This window comes from Papio anubis, chromosome 14, assembly GCF_008728515.1.
Source record: "Papio anubis isolate 15944 chromosome 14, Panubis1.0, whole genome shotgun sequence".
NCBI classification, from domain to species: Eukaryota; Metazoa; Chordata; class Mammalia; order Primates; family Cercopithecidae; genus Papio; species Papio anubis.
The window spans coordinates 94,155,847-94,171,130 of NC_044989.1; the positions used below are offsets into that span (position 1 = coordinate 94,155,847).

The following is a 15,284-nucleotide window of genomic DNA, read 5'->3' on the forward strand; positions in this document are numbered from 1 at the left end:
GGTCAGCCCGTTTGTTTATCCTCTTACAAGGACCTATATGATGCGTAAGGTTTTTAAGTAAATAAGGTTTGAGTGTTAGACATTTCATATACTTATCTATGACATGACATTTAATAAGCTTCACTTCACAAAGATTTTCTGTTACTTTGCTTGTGTTGAGAAGATACCATCGCAAAAGGCTAGTGGGGTTGCTTTAACTATATGAACCATCACACAAATGTGCTCATCTAAACTAGATTTTATTCTAAATCTTTCCTGGGCTAAAAAGAGAGAAAAAAAAAATGTGCACTACTACCATTTCAGGAGTCTGTCTTACGTAAAAGGAACATTTTTTGTTTTTTCTGGCTGCCTGGGAGCAATGTATTATATTGGCAAGTGCTTTGGAGTTACACCACTGGAGTTTGAATCTTGGTTCTATCAATAACTAGCTGTATAATAATGAGTAAGTTACCTAACCTTTCTTTATCCATTTCCTCATTTATAAAAAAGGGATTAATAATGGTACCAGCCATTCTAAGTTACTGTAACTAAATAAAATTACGTTCACAAAGCACTTTTGCACATAGCCAACCCACAGTAAACACTAATAGTAACCTTAGTTCATTAACTGTTTACTGTATACTCTAATAAATGTCTGATATACACCCACGCCCATCTGCACATACACAAATGCTCATAGTAATTATGTGAGGCAAGTATTATCTCCACATTTCAAACAGGTTAACTTACACAGCTATTACAGTGACAGAGCACAACTTAAAAACCCAGTATGATTCAGGTCCAAAGTCCTTTTCTTTCTTTATGTAACCATAATATTTCAAATTAAGTAAGATTTCCTATATAATGTCCTGCCTCTCATCATTATCATCAAAATAATTCCCCAGAGGTGTAGGTTCTTAATTAAGCATTTCTTAGTGCATAACTCTATTCATTAACATTTTTCAATTTAAGGAATAATCTCATCTCAGACAGCTTATCTGAGGTGTGGATTAAGGGTTCTTTAAGCCTTTATATACACGTGATCACATACAGCTCGTCTTTTCTGCTTGGGGTTATAAAAATCTCAGTAACACCAAATATAGCTTTTGAAGTAACATAAAAACTGACGTTGACATGTACATTAACAAATATATATAAGGTGATTTCACAAGTTATCTACTTAAAAGAGGCTAGTAAAGTAGTTTTACTAAAATATGCGATTATCCACTTGCCAGCTCACCTGTTAGTGGAGCCCCATGAAATGTCTGTGACCCCTGATACCCATCAGGCACTGAGTCTGGTCCATAACTCTCTGTGGGCCAACGATGAGGGGATGCTGAGTTACTGCTATTTAGTTTCAACTCCTGCATTTCTTTCTATTGGAAGAAAAAAAAATCAAATAATTTTAAACATTTAATTATATCATGCCAGAAACAGTGCTGGGGAAACTTACTCTTTTAAATTTAAATAACTGATTTTTTTTTTTTTTTTTTTTTTTTTTTGAGATGGAGTCTCGATCTGTCATCCAGGCTGAAGTGCAATGGCACAATCTTGGCTCACCGCAACCTCCACCTCCTGGGCTCAAGCAATTCTCCCACCTCGGCCTCCTGAATAGCTGGGATTTACATGCATCAGCCAGCACACCCGGCCAATGTTTTGCATTTTTAAAGTAGAGACGGGGTTTCACCATGTTTGCCAGGCGAGTCTTGAACTCCTGACCTCAAGTGATCCACCACCTTGGCCTCCCAAAGTGCTGGGATTATAGGTTGTATCTTTTTTTTTTTTTTTTTTTTTTGAGACAGTGTCTCACTCTGTCCCCAGGCTGGACTGCAGTGGTGCTATTTCAGCTCACTGCAAGCGCCGCCTCCTGGATTCATGCCATTCTCCAGCCTCAGCCTCCCGAGTAGCTGGGACTACAGGCACCCAACAACATGCCCGGCTAATTTTTTGTATTTTTAGTAGAGATGGGGTTTCACGGTGTTAGCCAGAATGGTCTCGATCTCCTGACCTCGTGATCCGCCTGCCTCAGCCTCCCAAAGTGTTGGGATTACAGGCGTGAGCCACCGTGCCTGGCTCTGATTATATCTTTTGAAAAATTCTATTTGCCAATGAGTTCTAGGTACCTGGTGCCGATTTTAAAATATGATTCTTAATTTGTTAAAACTTTACCTGCTCCCATTTTCATTCCTTAATACAAAACCTAATTCGTTAACTCTCTCACCTAAACAAATAACCTCTCCTAAATGATCATACCTTCGTTTCTATTCTACACTTGCCTACATTAATCTTTCTGACATTCACCTCCAGCCAAGACAATTCCCTGCTCAAAAAAACAAGTAACTTCAAATTAAACTTCTTTCCCCAACTTTCACAGTCCTCTAACATTACACTGAACATCTTTTCAGTGTGTTCTTTCTACACTGCTTTACTTTTCTGTCCATCTGGACTACTTGACATTCCAAATCACCTCCCCAAACTAGCTTTTCACTTAACCCCGTGCTGTAACAAAATACAACTAATTCTCAAGGTGATGTTCAAATGCCCCACCCGGAAAGGGAAAAAAGTAGTAGCTGCAGAGAATTTATTATGTATATAATAATATGTCCAATGCACTTAAACTCTTAATTTTTATGCTGTCTACACTGTAGACGGTAAACAATATTGGCTCCTACCTTAAAATGAGAGAAAGGGATGCAGGGAATAATAGCTGGAATTTGAACCAGATCTGACTCCAAAAATGTTTTCTTAACACAACTCTGCTGCCTTGACAAGATGGCTGATAGATACAATGCCATCTAGTGTAGCTATGTGGCTATCTGATCTCTGCTGAAAAGTAAATGACAGCACCATACCCAACCCTAGCACCTACAAAATGTCCCCTTACAAAACAGACACTTAACAGGAAATTCTTTCTTTTTCCAAAGAAACTGTAGTGGTATCAGAAAACAGGTAAATTTTGAAAAGTTTCAAATTTCTCTGTATCAGCCCCGGAATCTGACCAGTTGTAACAAGTGAGGTCAGAGACAGATCTAGCATGTCTGCTTTCTTTTTCTACAAGTGTTTCAAATAAAAATTTCCCAGAAAGACCTAACTATGAGGTCCAAAACTATCTCAAATTTTCAAGCTAAATAAAATTTCCCCCACTCATTCATCTACAGTGCCTAGTCCAGATGCTACATACACACATCCAAGAAATAAGAAACTAGTGGAATCACCTGGAAAACTTTATGGTCACTGTTGGTATCCGCAACACAGCTGTGAATTTGCAATCACTGTTTTAACTGTAATTTTTAACATTCAATGTGAACTGGCTTCAATAATTCTCATTTTAAAGATAAGAAGCCAAACAGTCACCAAGGAAGTGACTGGCCCAAGATCATTAATTAATGGCAGAGTCAGTACCAGTACCAAGCTTTTCAAGCTAATGGACTAGTGCTCCACTATACTTCCAGAGAATACAATGTCGGTAGCCTGAAACCTGTATGTTAAGTCAAAATTGTATATAATTATCATAGGCCACGACTACACAAAATTAACATTCAAAATTTTGGTGCAAATTCAAAAATGTCTTCCCCACCAAATAGTATTCTCTTAAGTTGCAAGCACTGCTGATCACACTGTAATAATCACCACATATCAGCATATCCTTGGTGTAACTTGAGAAGTATGAGTAATTTAGTTCTTGCCTGATAAGCATGAAAGAACATACTTGTATTTCCAATTCCAAAAAAGTCAAACTCCTTTGAACCCTATTGTTAAAATAACATATACATACGTAACTATTTCCTTACATAATTAAGTCAAATTCATATGGAAGTATTAAAATACAGTAAGACTTTTTGAAGCTCAGACCACTTTTAATTCCTAGCTATAAATTTGAAACACATGTACTCCACAGTTAATCTGGGAATGAACTCATAGACCAGAATATGATTAGTACATTGCAGTAGTTGAATCACTCAGGAACCTTCTCTGTGCCAGGAATTCTAATATTTTAAATAAAACAGTCTCTACCTTTGAAGGTCTCAAATTTTGTGGAACATAAGGAGACACATAAAGTACTTTCAAAAATATGGTAAAGGGCTGGGCGTGGTGGCTTACGCCTATAATCCCAGCACTTTGGGAGGCCAAGGTGGGCAGATCACCTGAGGTCAGAAGTTCAAAACCAGCCTGGCCAACATGGTGAAACCCTGTGTCTACTAAAAACACAAAAATTAGCCGGGCCTGGTGGCGGGTGCCTATAATCCCAGCTACTCGGGAGGCTGGGACAGGAGAATCACTTGAACCTGGGAGGTAGAGGTTGCAGTGCGCCAAGATTGCGCCATTGCACTCCAGACTGGGCAACAGAGTGAGACTCCATCTCAAAACAAAACAAAATATGGTAAAGGGTCAAGACTGAGGTATGTAGGCTGGGCGCAGTGGCTCACACCTGCAATCCCAGCACTTTGGGAGGCTGAGCCAGGAGTTCAAGGCCACCCTGGGCAACTTGGCAAAATCCCATCTCTACAAAAAATACAAAAACTAGCTGGGCATGGTGGCGTGTGACTATTTGTAGTCCTGGCTTCCCGAGAGGCTGAGCTAAGAGGCTCTCTTGAGCTAGGAGGTCGAAGCTGCAGTAAGCTGTGGTCATACCACTGCACTCCAGCCTGCACAACAGAACAAGACCCTGTCTTTTAAAAAAAAAAAAAAAAAAAAAAGACAAAATGTCCGCTTGCCATACTATTTGGATGGCAAGGGGACATTCTGACCAGCTTCAGAAAAAAAGCAAGGGAGTGGCCAGGGAAGGAATCTTGGAATAAAAAGTATAGCTAGAGAAATTAAGTAACTTACCTTAATGGCCTCTACTTGTTGGCAAATCATTTTCAGTAAAGAATTCTGATCTTCTGCCCATCGAGGTGGTGTTTTGGGAGAATACTAAAAAAAATAAAAATAAGAAAACAGTATTTAAAACACTTAGAAACATATTTCACAATGAAATGATTCATTTCTTCCCTGTTTACCTTGTAACTTTTACTTGGTGATAGTGAATATTTGGTAGGAGACGGTGTAGAATGTTTTATTTCTGAATCTGCATTTCGCGAAGAACCGTTTTTATAAAGAGGACCTCCTTCACTATAGTCTTCGAGTTCCTGCATGACTGAATTAAGCATCTCTTTTACAGACTCCAGGGGCACAGGCAACTAAAAATAAAAGACATTAATTAACAGCTTTCATTTGCAAAAAATTCCAAAAGTAAAAACTCTAAAATGATATATTTACATTTTTGTCACTTTAATAAGCACTTTATACTTTAATAATATACATGAAAGTGTTTTTTAAATTATCTTTCTTTTTCTGTTGTTTTGTATAATTTTTATTTTTTTGTCTTTATTCTATAATTTTTTTCTTCATGAACACAGAAAAATGGTATACAATCTAACATCTTCGGATTCTAAAGTCCACGCTCTTTCTATTACTTCTGTTAGCCATGAAAATGATAAAAGAATGTTAACTTAGAAAGCTTTTCCAAGTGAACAAAATAAGTTACTGATGTTTTCTAACTGATTTTGAATGGTGACAGAAATAGAGATGCTACAATACACCAGACAACATAAATCCTAATAAAAGAGTAGCAACACAAATTAATCAACAAAACACTCAGAAGACTGAACATAATTTAACATCATCATGCCAATCTCAAACAGCTGACAGCAAGAAAACAAGGGCGTTCATAATGGCTGATGAAGATGAGAAGAAATGCTCTTAAGTTGTCAGCAACAACTTTCAATTTCAGCAGAGTTCATTAAGAATTAGTCCTGAGGTTATATTTGTTTTGATTACATTGCTAAGATAACAAAATCAATGTCTTATCTTAGAAATCTTTTCTAATTCCCCAGGAAGTACTTTTTAAGAACATATACCTAGATTTCCAAGTTTAAAAAGACTCACCAAACCTAAGACAAAGCAAGCAAATATAAGCATTTAGACACACACATCCCTTCTATGCATTAGTAACATATTACTGAGTATTTTTGAAATTACCAAAATGTAAGACCAACGCAAAAACACTGATCAGTGAGTTATCAGTAAGAATATACATACAACAACCTGCTACTTACTTTCTTGACCACTGAAAGATTTGAATCACTGTCATCTAAAATCTTTATTAGGTAGTCCCTGGTCTTTCTCAGATAATTTTTGCATTCTTCTTGTTCTTCAGGAGAAAGGGCATCATTTTCAATGTCTTCTGCCTTCCTGTGAAAAATCTACACAAATAGTGCTTTTATGAAATAATCAGGTTTTTAAAACAAAAAACTTTTAGCTTGGCCAGGCATGGTGGCTCATGCCTGTAATCCCAGCTACTCGGGAGCTGAGGCACAAGAATCGCTTGAGCCTGGGAAGCAGAGGTTGCAGTGAGCCAAGATCGTGCCACTACACTCTAGCCTGGCCAACAAAGAAACTCTGTCTTTAAAAATAAATAAATAAATAAATAAATAAACAAACAAATAAAACTTTTCGCTCAAGTACCACATCTACTTACCAGTGCAAGATTCCAATAAGAAACAACACTTTTTATAGATTCAAAAGCAGTCATAGCATCTTCTATATTTCCATTTACTGCATCCAATATAGCAAAAGTTATGTGTGCGTCTTCTTCATATGCACCAATTTCTGATGCCTAAACACACAGAATAGTTTTCAGTCAAACTGTTTACACTCAGAATATAAAACCCAAATGATTTTCCAAAGATTTTATATGATCTTAAGAGATAAGCAACTCATTACTCTTCTCTGTCATATCTTATTTGTGAGAGCTAGTCAATTTAGAAAACAAGATTACCATTAAATAACAAGACAATTAATTTAAGCAGTTTATAGCTTCATGTCTTTGTTTATAAACTGGAAATTTCCATCTCCAGTAAATTCACAAAGGAACTCTGTTACCTGAATGTCTACACTATGAAAATGTTTAAACAGAGGATCAATAGGTTCAGGAATACTGTTCTTCTTTTTTATTATCTTCAACAATGGCAAAACTTTCTTCCAATAATGAACACTTCTCCCTATGTATTCTCGTTGATCATAAAAAGAATTAAGACCGCTGCCCTAAAAAAGAAAGTTAAAAGCACACACCTTTAAGGAACATGTATGATTAGATCTAAAGTTCATTTACAAGTTGTAAGAACTGGCTAAAATTTCAAGTCAAAACCAAATGGAACCTCACTAGTCATTTGTTCAACTTCCAAATGCTGTAATAACTAAACCACTTAATACCAGTGGTCATTCTACACTCAACGTTTTGTGTTTTTTCTTTTTTTTTTTTTTGAGACGGAATCTCGCTCTGTCGCCCAGGCTGGAGTGCAGTGGCGCAATCTCGGCTCACTACAAGCTCTGTCTCCTGGATTCATGCCGTTCTCCTGCCTCAGCCTCCCAAGTAGCTGGGACTACAGGCGCCCGCCACCACGCCTGGCTAATTTTTTTGTTGTTGTTGTATTTTTAGTAGAAACGGGATTTCACCGTGTTAGCCAGTATGATCTCGATCTCCTGACCTCATGATCCGCCTGCCTCAGCCTCCCAAAGTGCTGGGATTACAGGTTGAGCCACGGTGCCTGGCCTCTACACTCAACTTTTAAACACTTCTAATGATACCACCCTAATGTAGCAATCCAAACTACTTTTTAACAGTTGCCATTTTTAGACAGCTGAAACCTGCCTCTTCTGTAGTGTCATTCTATTCAAAAGGCTGACCATCTACACCTAATCCTGACCCAGAACACACCTTAAATATTTAGAAAGATCTATAATGCTCTTACTTACAAAGTCTTGTGGTAATTTTTTTTAATTTTCAGGCTGATTATCAGAACTTAATTATTAAGGAATAACAGTAACAGCTCAGCTAATATATAATATTCACTGTGTGCCAGGCATTGCTCCTCTAACTGCTTATATTTAACTACATTAACTATTTTGTAGCAATAAAAAACACATTCATCTGTCATAATATGAACAAGCTGCTGTTTTCAGAACAAAAAGACTTTCAATAAAAAGTTCATGATTTTAAAAAATTAAGGTAATGTTCTTTAAAATGTTTATACTTGAAAACTCACCGTTTTCTGAAGGCATTTTGCCCAATGTATAAGCAGAGCAGGTTGAAGGCCATGTTTTTCCTGGGCTCTTAGAGTGTTTATTTCATGCTGAACTAGAAGTCGCAATTTTGCTGAGTTTCCAGGTCTAAAAAATAGTTTAATTTACTAAAATAGCTTTCTAAATACACAGTTCAGCACTTACATACATATATGTTAGTGGGTCACAGGACAAATTAAATCTTCACATGAGGATTAAATCCCTGTTAAAACCTACGCACTAAGTTAAAGCAATATTTTTGTTTTACTACTTACACTGCTTTTCTGTGAATCAGAGTACAAACCGCATCCCACCAAGACTTTTGTCGTTCTGTACAAAGTTGTTTACACACAGGAAGGGGCAGGCATAACGGCTGATAGGAGCTGTGGTAAGAATTACATTTCTCCTTTAATTGTAAGTGGCTGGTATATACTACTCCAAGTAGAAATACCTGTTTTATTTAAGGAAAAGTTAAGTTAGGAAAAAAAAATTAAACAAAATTCAGAATATTTAATTTGTTAAAATCTTTGCTTACTTCAAGATCTAAAATACATATTGATTCAGGTGCATTTGTTTCAAGCCTTGAGGTTTCCTGGGGCAAATGATGGAAAAGCTGTTTTAGCCATTTTCGGATTGCAGGTAAGGCAGGCAATGAATTCCACTGTAAGCCAAGCCAAGTAAGGTGCTGAAGACTACCATTATGTGCCCGAATAGCGCCTGAAATAAAATTTAAAAATCGGCTTAAGGTTTTCCAAATTTTCTTTGTGCCATTAGTTTTGCCAAAATAAACAATTAATTCACATTATATATATCTTAATTATATAACTGCTTTTCTATATCAAAGCTGGGGGGAATTCTATGTTAGGCAAAATCTCATGTTCTTATTAAATGCATTCTCACTTATTTCTAGAAATTTTAATTAAAAAAGTAGTGAAGAATGTTTAAGTCCATCTAAAAAAATGACACTGACTAGAACTCAATAAACCAAAATCAACTGAGAAAAGCCAAATAAAGAACACCTAACCTAATAAGAAATTCTAAAACAATGGGTTTTCCTTTCAGTTAAGTCATTAAAGCAATGGAACACCACTATATTAATCCATAGGTATAGTAAAGAAATCTGTTTTTCTACAAGAAAGTCAATACTGAAAAAGTTATGTGCAGTCAGGAGTTCAAGACCAGCCTGGCCAGCATGGTGAAACTCCGTCTCTACTAAAAAATACAAAAAATTAGCCAAGCATGGTGTCACCTGCCTGTAGTCCCAGCTACTTGGGAGGCTGAGGCAAGACAACTGCTTGAACCTGGCAGGCAGAGGTTGCAGTGAGCCGAGACTGCGCCACTGCACTCCAGCCTGGGCGACACAGCAGAAAACAAAAGGAAACAAAACAGAAAACAAACAGAAAACAAAAAGAAAACAAAAGATTATGCACTTCTGGAAGCATAAAGAGGTATAATCTTTCTGTCATTTTGGCAATTTGCAAGACTTAAAAGATGTTAATGTCCTTTGTCTCAGTAATTCTGTTTTTAGGTATCTCTATGGAGATAACTTGCAATGAAGACACTTTTTGTTGAAGTTTTTATCAGAGTATGATTATTAACAGTGGAAAAGCTGAAAACAACTTGGATGCCCAGTAACAGAAAGTAGCAAATTATGACTACTTCATAAAAAAGATTACATTGCCAATAAAAGTGATATTTATACTTTTAATACAGAGTCTATAGTAGAGAATTCATGAAGGAAGCAAGATAAATCATACATATAGTATAAACATTATTTAGATGAAAAATATGGCCAGATGCAGTGGCTCATGCCTATAATTCCAACACTGTTTGAGATGAAGTCTCGCTCTGTTGCCCAGGCTGCAGCGCAGGGGTGTGATCTCTGCTCACTGCAACCTCCACCTCCCGGGTTCAAGCGACTCTCCTGCCTCAACCTCCCGAGCAGCTGGGACTACAGGCACACACCACCAAGCCCAGCTAATTTTTGTATTTTTAGTAGAGACGGGGTTTCACCACGTTGGCCAGAATGGTCTAGAACTCCTAACCTCAGGTGATCTGCCCGCCTCGGCCTCCCAAAGTGCTGGGATTACAGATGTGAGCCACTGTGCCTGCAGGGCCTAATCCCAACACTTTGGGAGGCTTAGGCAGGAGGATCACTCGAACCTAGGAGTTTGAGACTAGCCTGGGCATCAGAGTTAGACCTTGTCTCTACCAATTAAAAAAAAGATTATCTGGGCAGAGTGGCATGTGCCTGTGGTACCAGCTACTCAGGAGGCTGAGGCAAGAGAATCCCTTGAGCCCAAAAGTTCAAGGTAGCAGTGACCTACGATCATGCCACTACACTCCAGCCCAGGTGACAAGGCAAGACCCTGTCTCAAAAAACAACAAGGCTGGGCGTGGTGGCTCACACCTGTAATCCCAGCACTTTGGGAGGCCAAGGCAGGTGGATCACCTGAGGTCAGGAGTTTGAGACCAGCCTGACCAACATGATGAAACCCCGTCTGTACTAAAAATACAAAAAATTAGCCGGGCCTGGTGGTGGGCACCTGTAATCCCACTACTTGGGAGACTGAGGCAGGAGAATTGCTTGAACCCAAAAGGCAGAGGTTACAGTGAGGCGAGATCGCACCACTGCACTCTAGCCTGGGCGACAAGAGCAAAACTTGGTCTCAAAAACAATAACAACAAAAAAATACATGCCACCTCCACAGCACCACATTCGAACTCCCCCCAGCCCAACTCACACACGAAAGGAATACAGGAAAATATTAAGTCATTATTTCTGGGTAATAAGATTATGGGCAATTTATAAGAATTAAGATGCAGACAGTTTCCTCTGAAACATGTAACTTACCAACATCGTATCTAGCCAAATCTTCAAGCTCTGGTTCTTGTACATCAATGTTTCCAATACTATCACTACCAAGAAAAGATGTATCCTTAGGTGACTGACTAGAAAACAGAGCATCATATAATGCAGACTGCCCGCTTTTGTTGGCAAAAGACTCGACAATTTCTTTTAAAAAATCTTGCTTTCCACGACTTAAGTTTAGCAACATGTGCCCTGAAAAAAAAATTAAGTTATTTCCATCACTTTAAAAATACAGATTGCATTTGCTCATATTGTTTCGTTTGTACACCCAAAGGGGAAATAACATGATTATTGCAGACCTAACTCTCCAACCCAAAAAACATAGCTGGACAACAAAACAGGGGCTTATGTAGAAAATGAGAAGAGTACAGGTTTAATATTATCAGTATCTACATTAGACAGCAGAAGGCGGAAAAAAGACAGGAATGTGTATGAAAAATGCTAAACATATCTGCATTTTAGATGAAAAGGTCTGGATTTAAGTGGCCATAGGAGAGCAGGGACAAGCTCTTATTTTCTAATGTCATAAATTTTCTGATTTTAGATACACTGATTTCTAAACCTGACTGATCAGAATTCTCCTTTAAACAGCTTTTAAGAATTACTTCCGGCCAGGCACGGTGGCTCATGCCTGTAATCCCAGCACTTTGGGAGGATCATGAGGTCAGGAGATGAGACCGTCCTGGCTAACACGGTGAAACCCCACCTCTACTAAAGATATAAAAAAAAAAAAATTAGCCCGGCATGGTGGCGGGTGCCTGTAGTCCCAGCTACTTGGGAGGCTGAGGCAGGAGAATGGCGTGAACCCGGGAGGTGGAGTTTATAGTGAGCCGAGATGGCATCACTGCACTCCAGCCTGGGCGAAAGAGCGAGACTCCGTCTCAGGGAGAGAGAAAAAAAAATATATTCCCAGGCCTCGCTCCCAGAGATTTTTATTCCATAGGTTTGCAATAAGCAATCTAAAAAATCAGAGTCATCGGATAAAGTACTGATACATGCTATAACACAGATGAACCTTGAAAACCTTGCTAAATGAAAGAAGCCAGTCACAAAAGACCACATACTATATGATTCCATTTAAGTGAAATGTTCAGAATAGGCAAACATACAGAGCCAGATTAGTGGTTGCCAAGGCTGAGAGGTTTGGGTAAAATGGGAAGTGACTGCTAATAGGTAAGGAATTCCTCATGGAGTGATGAAAATCTTCTAAAACTGATTGTGGTGACAATGGTAATACTCTATGAACATACTAAAGCCACTGAACTGTACACTTTAAATGGGTGAAGCATATGGTATATGAATTGCATTTCAATTAAACTTTTTTTTAAAAACCCTCCCTTAATTCTGCTGGGCAATCAGGTTTGGTTACCACTACACAGTTGTGTCTCAGCACACTTGCAGAGGCACCCTCGGGATGCCCAGATCAAAGACATAAAAAAAATACAGGCAATTTTTATCTAACTGTGACACCATGCAAAGGCACTCACGACAGCCCTGCAAGGGTAGAAGGAAAACAGAAAAAGAAAAAAGTAGAAAGTCACTTTAAGGACTGAAAGTCTAACTCCCACAAAAAAAGTGAGCTATGGAATAGAAGAGCAATGTGAGCTTTGGCCAACAGCTTAACTATACACCAAAGCTTACAATAACTTTGATTTAATATTACATCTTGCTCTTTACAAAAGTCATCCAATTTTATATCGAAACTGCTCATTATAGAAAGCATTATGTTTCTTCAGTTCACTGCTTGATTCAATGGCCACCTAACTACCTTAAAGTTCGAATCTCAGCAAAAGCACAGGTAATATGTAACAGACCTTTGGGATTCATCCCAAGCCAAAAATGGGGAAAAAAATAGACAAATTCTAAGAGACTAATATAAGGTAAGTATATATCGTCTATCTTCCTCACTATGCTCTCAGCTCTTTAAGACAGATCTATATCTTCTTCATCTTTATATCCCCACAGCAGTGTTTTTAGAAGCAGCTGGTGTTACATGGTCGGCAAATCAATGATTATACTTAGTTCAGGAAGTGACTAAACAGGATAGAGGCTCTAGCAGCCAGATAAGGAGTTAAGAAATCCTCTCCACCTAGGAACAAACAATATCAAATATTCGTTTCTTTTAAAGAATGTGCTATTTTCTTCCCATCTCTTCCATACCTATTGCTCTTAACTGATACGGCAAAAAGAAATAATTTTGACAAATTATCTCCTGGACAGATGAAGATTTTATCGTAAGATACAACTTAACAGAAATTTCCTTTTTCTTTTTAAATTAAATTAGTTTAATATTACTATTACCTGATTGGCTCAGACGGTCACAGGCCATCATTTCCAGCAGATTTTGTCCAGTTTCTCCTTTTATTAATTTAATCTTTGGTCTTGGAACCTAATAATTTTAAAATCAAAAATCTTAATTTGATGATACCCACACTTCTAATAGTAAGATGGTCTTTTCTATTACACTGTACTTTTTTTGATAATGAATAAACAGTTAACCATTAACTAAACTGAATTGGAAACGACTGCAAAAACTGGGAACCAAGGAATTTATATAACCTATGAAAGACTGGCCAGGTACAGGCGCAGTGGCTCACACCTGTAATCCCAACACTCTGGGAGGCCAAGGTGGGCGGATCACTTGAGGTCAGGAGTTCGAGACCAGCCTGGCCAACATGGTAGAACCCAGGCTCTACTAAAAATACAATTCAAAAAAAAAAAAAAGGCAGGCACGGTAGCACACACCTATAATTCCAGCTACACGGGAGGCTGAGGTACAAGGATAGCTTGAACCTGGGAGGCAGAGGTTGTAGTGAGCCGAGCCTGCGTCATTGCACTCCAGCCTGGGTGAAAGAGCAAGACTCCATCTCGTGAAAAAAAAAAAAAGATGAGCCAGACACAGTGGCTCACACCTGTAATCCCAGCACTTTGGGAGTCCAAGGTGGGGGAATCGCTTAAGCCCAGAGTTCGAGACCAGCCTGAACAACGTGGCGAGACTCTATCTCTAAAAAAAATTTTTTTTAATTAGCCAGGCGTGGTGGCACACACCTGTGGTCCCAGCAACAAAGAGGCTTGAGGCAGGAGGATCACTTAAATCCAGGAGGTCAAGGCTGCAGTGAGCCATGATCATGCCACTGTGCTCCAGCCTGGGCGACAGAGTGAGACTCTATCTCAAAAAAAAAAAAAAACAAAAATGCATACACAGAGCACTTCTGAGAAATTAAGTTTCTACTAAAAGCACATTCATGTTACGTTCAGAGAAACGGAAAATTTAATTACATTACTTTTCTACCCTGAATAGGACAACAGCAGATGTTGTCCTACTTGAGTAGGTATGACAACTCTACTTTAAAAAGTACAGGTGAAATGACACTTGGAAATGCCACATTGTAGGTAGCACATTTTCAGAGTATGGATAATATGGGATAGCACTGGAATAAATGGGACAACCAGGAGATTAAAGAGATCCTAATGCCATAACCTATGAAAAAAAAAAGCTGAAAGCATGATGAATAGAATGGCAAAGGGAAGATGTGACAGCTGCCTTCAAATATTAAAATTATTTTATAAAAGAAATCATCAAAAGAAGAAACAAGACCAACAGGCAGAAGGTTTGAGGAATATTTTTATTCTATATAAGGAAGTTCCAAGAGCCAAATCACCTAAACATGCACTGGGCTATCTTGGTAAGTAATGAATGTCCATCACTGAAAATGTCCAGTCATAGGCAATGCCCACTTACTAGAAACATGCCAAAAGTAACTATATGGGGGACTAGAGCATTGGCTTTTAATTCTATCACCACTTTCTTGTGTGGTGGAAATGTAATTTGATACAACCTCTTTAGGGTTAGATATTTGGCAACAGCTCTAAAAATTATAAATGCACAGAAATACTTTGATACTGCAATTCTTTCAGGAATTCATGGCACAAGTTAATCATTGCTAAATTACTTGAAGTAGCATATTAAAAAAAAAGTAAAAGCAAGCTAATGTCCTGGTTTTAGGGCCCTGGTTTTAAAAACTCCAACACTACAGTACATCCATACAACGGAATAACATGCAAGCATCCAAACTAATGAAAATGCCCGTTATATATACTGACATGGAAATATCTCCAAGATACAGTTAATGGAAATAAAGTAAAAACAATGTTTAAACATTTTCCTCCTCTTTTTAAGGACAGGGGATGTGTGTGTGTTTCCTTGGAGATGCATAAAACATTTCCTGAAGAACACACAAGAAAGCAGTAACGTTAGTTTCTTTACGGGTGGAAAAAGTAAATAACTAGGGAACACAAAGGAATATTCTTAAGAGCCCCTAGAATTTTA

General features: G+C 38.1%; 1 protein-coding gene across 7 annotated transcripts in view; it reads right to left on the reverse strand.

Moving 5' to 3' along the window:
- The window catches only part of LOC101000556 (E3 SUMO-protein ligase RanBP2), a 70,398-nt gene that overhangs the window by 26,342 nt on the left and 28,772 nt on the right, over nucleotides 1–15,284 (reverse strand). For all 7 annotated transcript variants that reach the window (XM_031655387.1, XM_031655386.1, XM_031655390.1 and 4 more), the window contains exons 8-18: nucleotides 13,256–13,343; nucleotides 10,937–11,146; nucleotides 8,618–8,799; nucleotides 8,358–8,533; nucleotides 8,067–8,190; nucleotides 6,904–7,065; nucleotides 6,500–6,637; nucleotides 6,078–6,224; nucleotides 4,980–5,159; nucleotides 4,810–4,893; nucleotides 1,220–1,355 (exon numbers count right to left, since the gene is read on the reverse strand). In XM_031655387.1, the coding sequence (XP_031511247.1) occupies nucleotides 1,220–1,355; nucleotides 4,810–4,893; nucleotides 4,980–5,159; nucleotides 6,078–6,224; nucleotides 6,500–6,637; nucleotides 6,904–7,065; nucleotides 8,067–8,190; nucleotides 8,358–8,533; nucleotides 8,618–8,799; nucleotides 10,937–11,146; nucleotides 13,256–13,343 (1,627 nt within the window). The remainder of the gene's footprint in view (nucleotides 1–1,219; nucleotides 1,356–4,809; nucleotides 4,894–4,979; nucleotides 5,160–6,077; nucleotides 6,225–6,499; nucleotides 6,638–6,903; nucleotides 7,066–8,066; nucleotides 8,191–8,357; nucleotides 8,534–8,617; nucleotides 8,800–10,936; nucleotides 11,147–13,255; nucleotides 13,344–15,284) is intronic.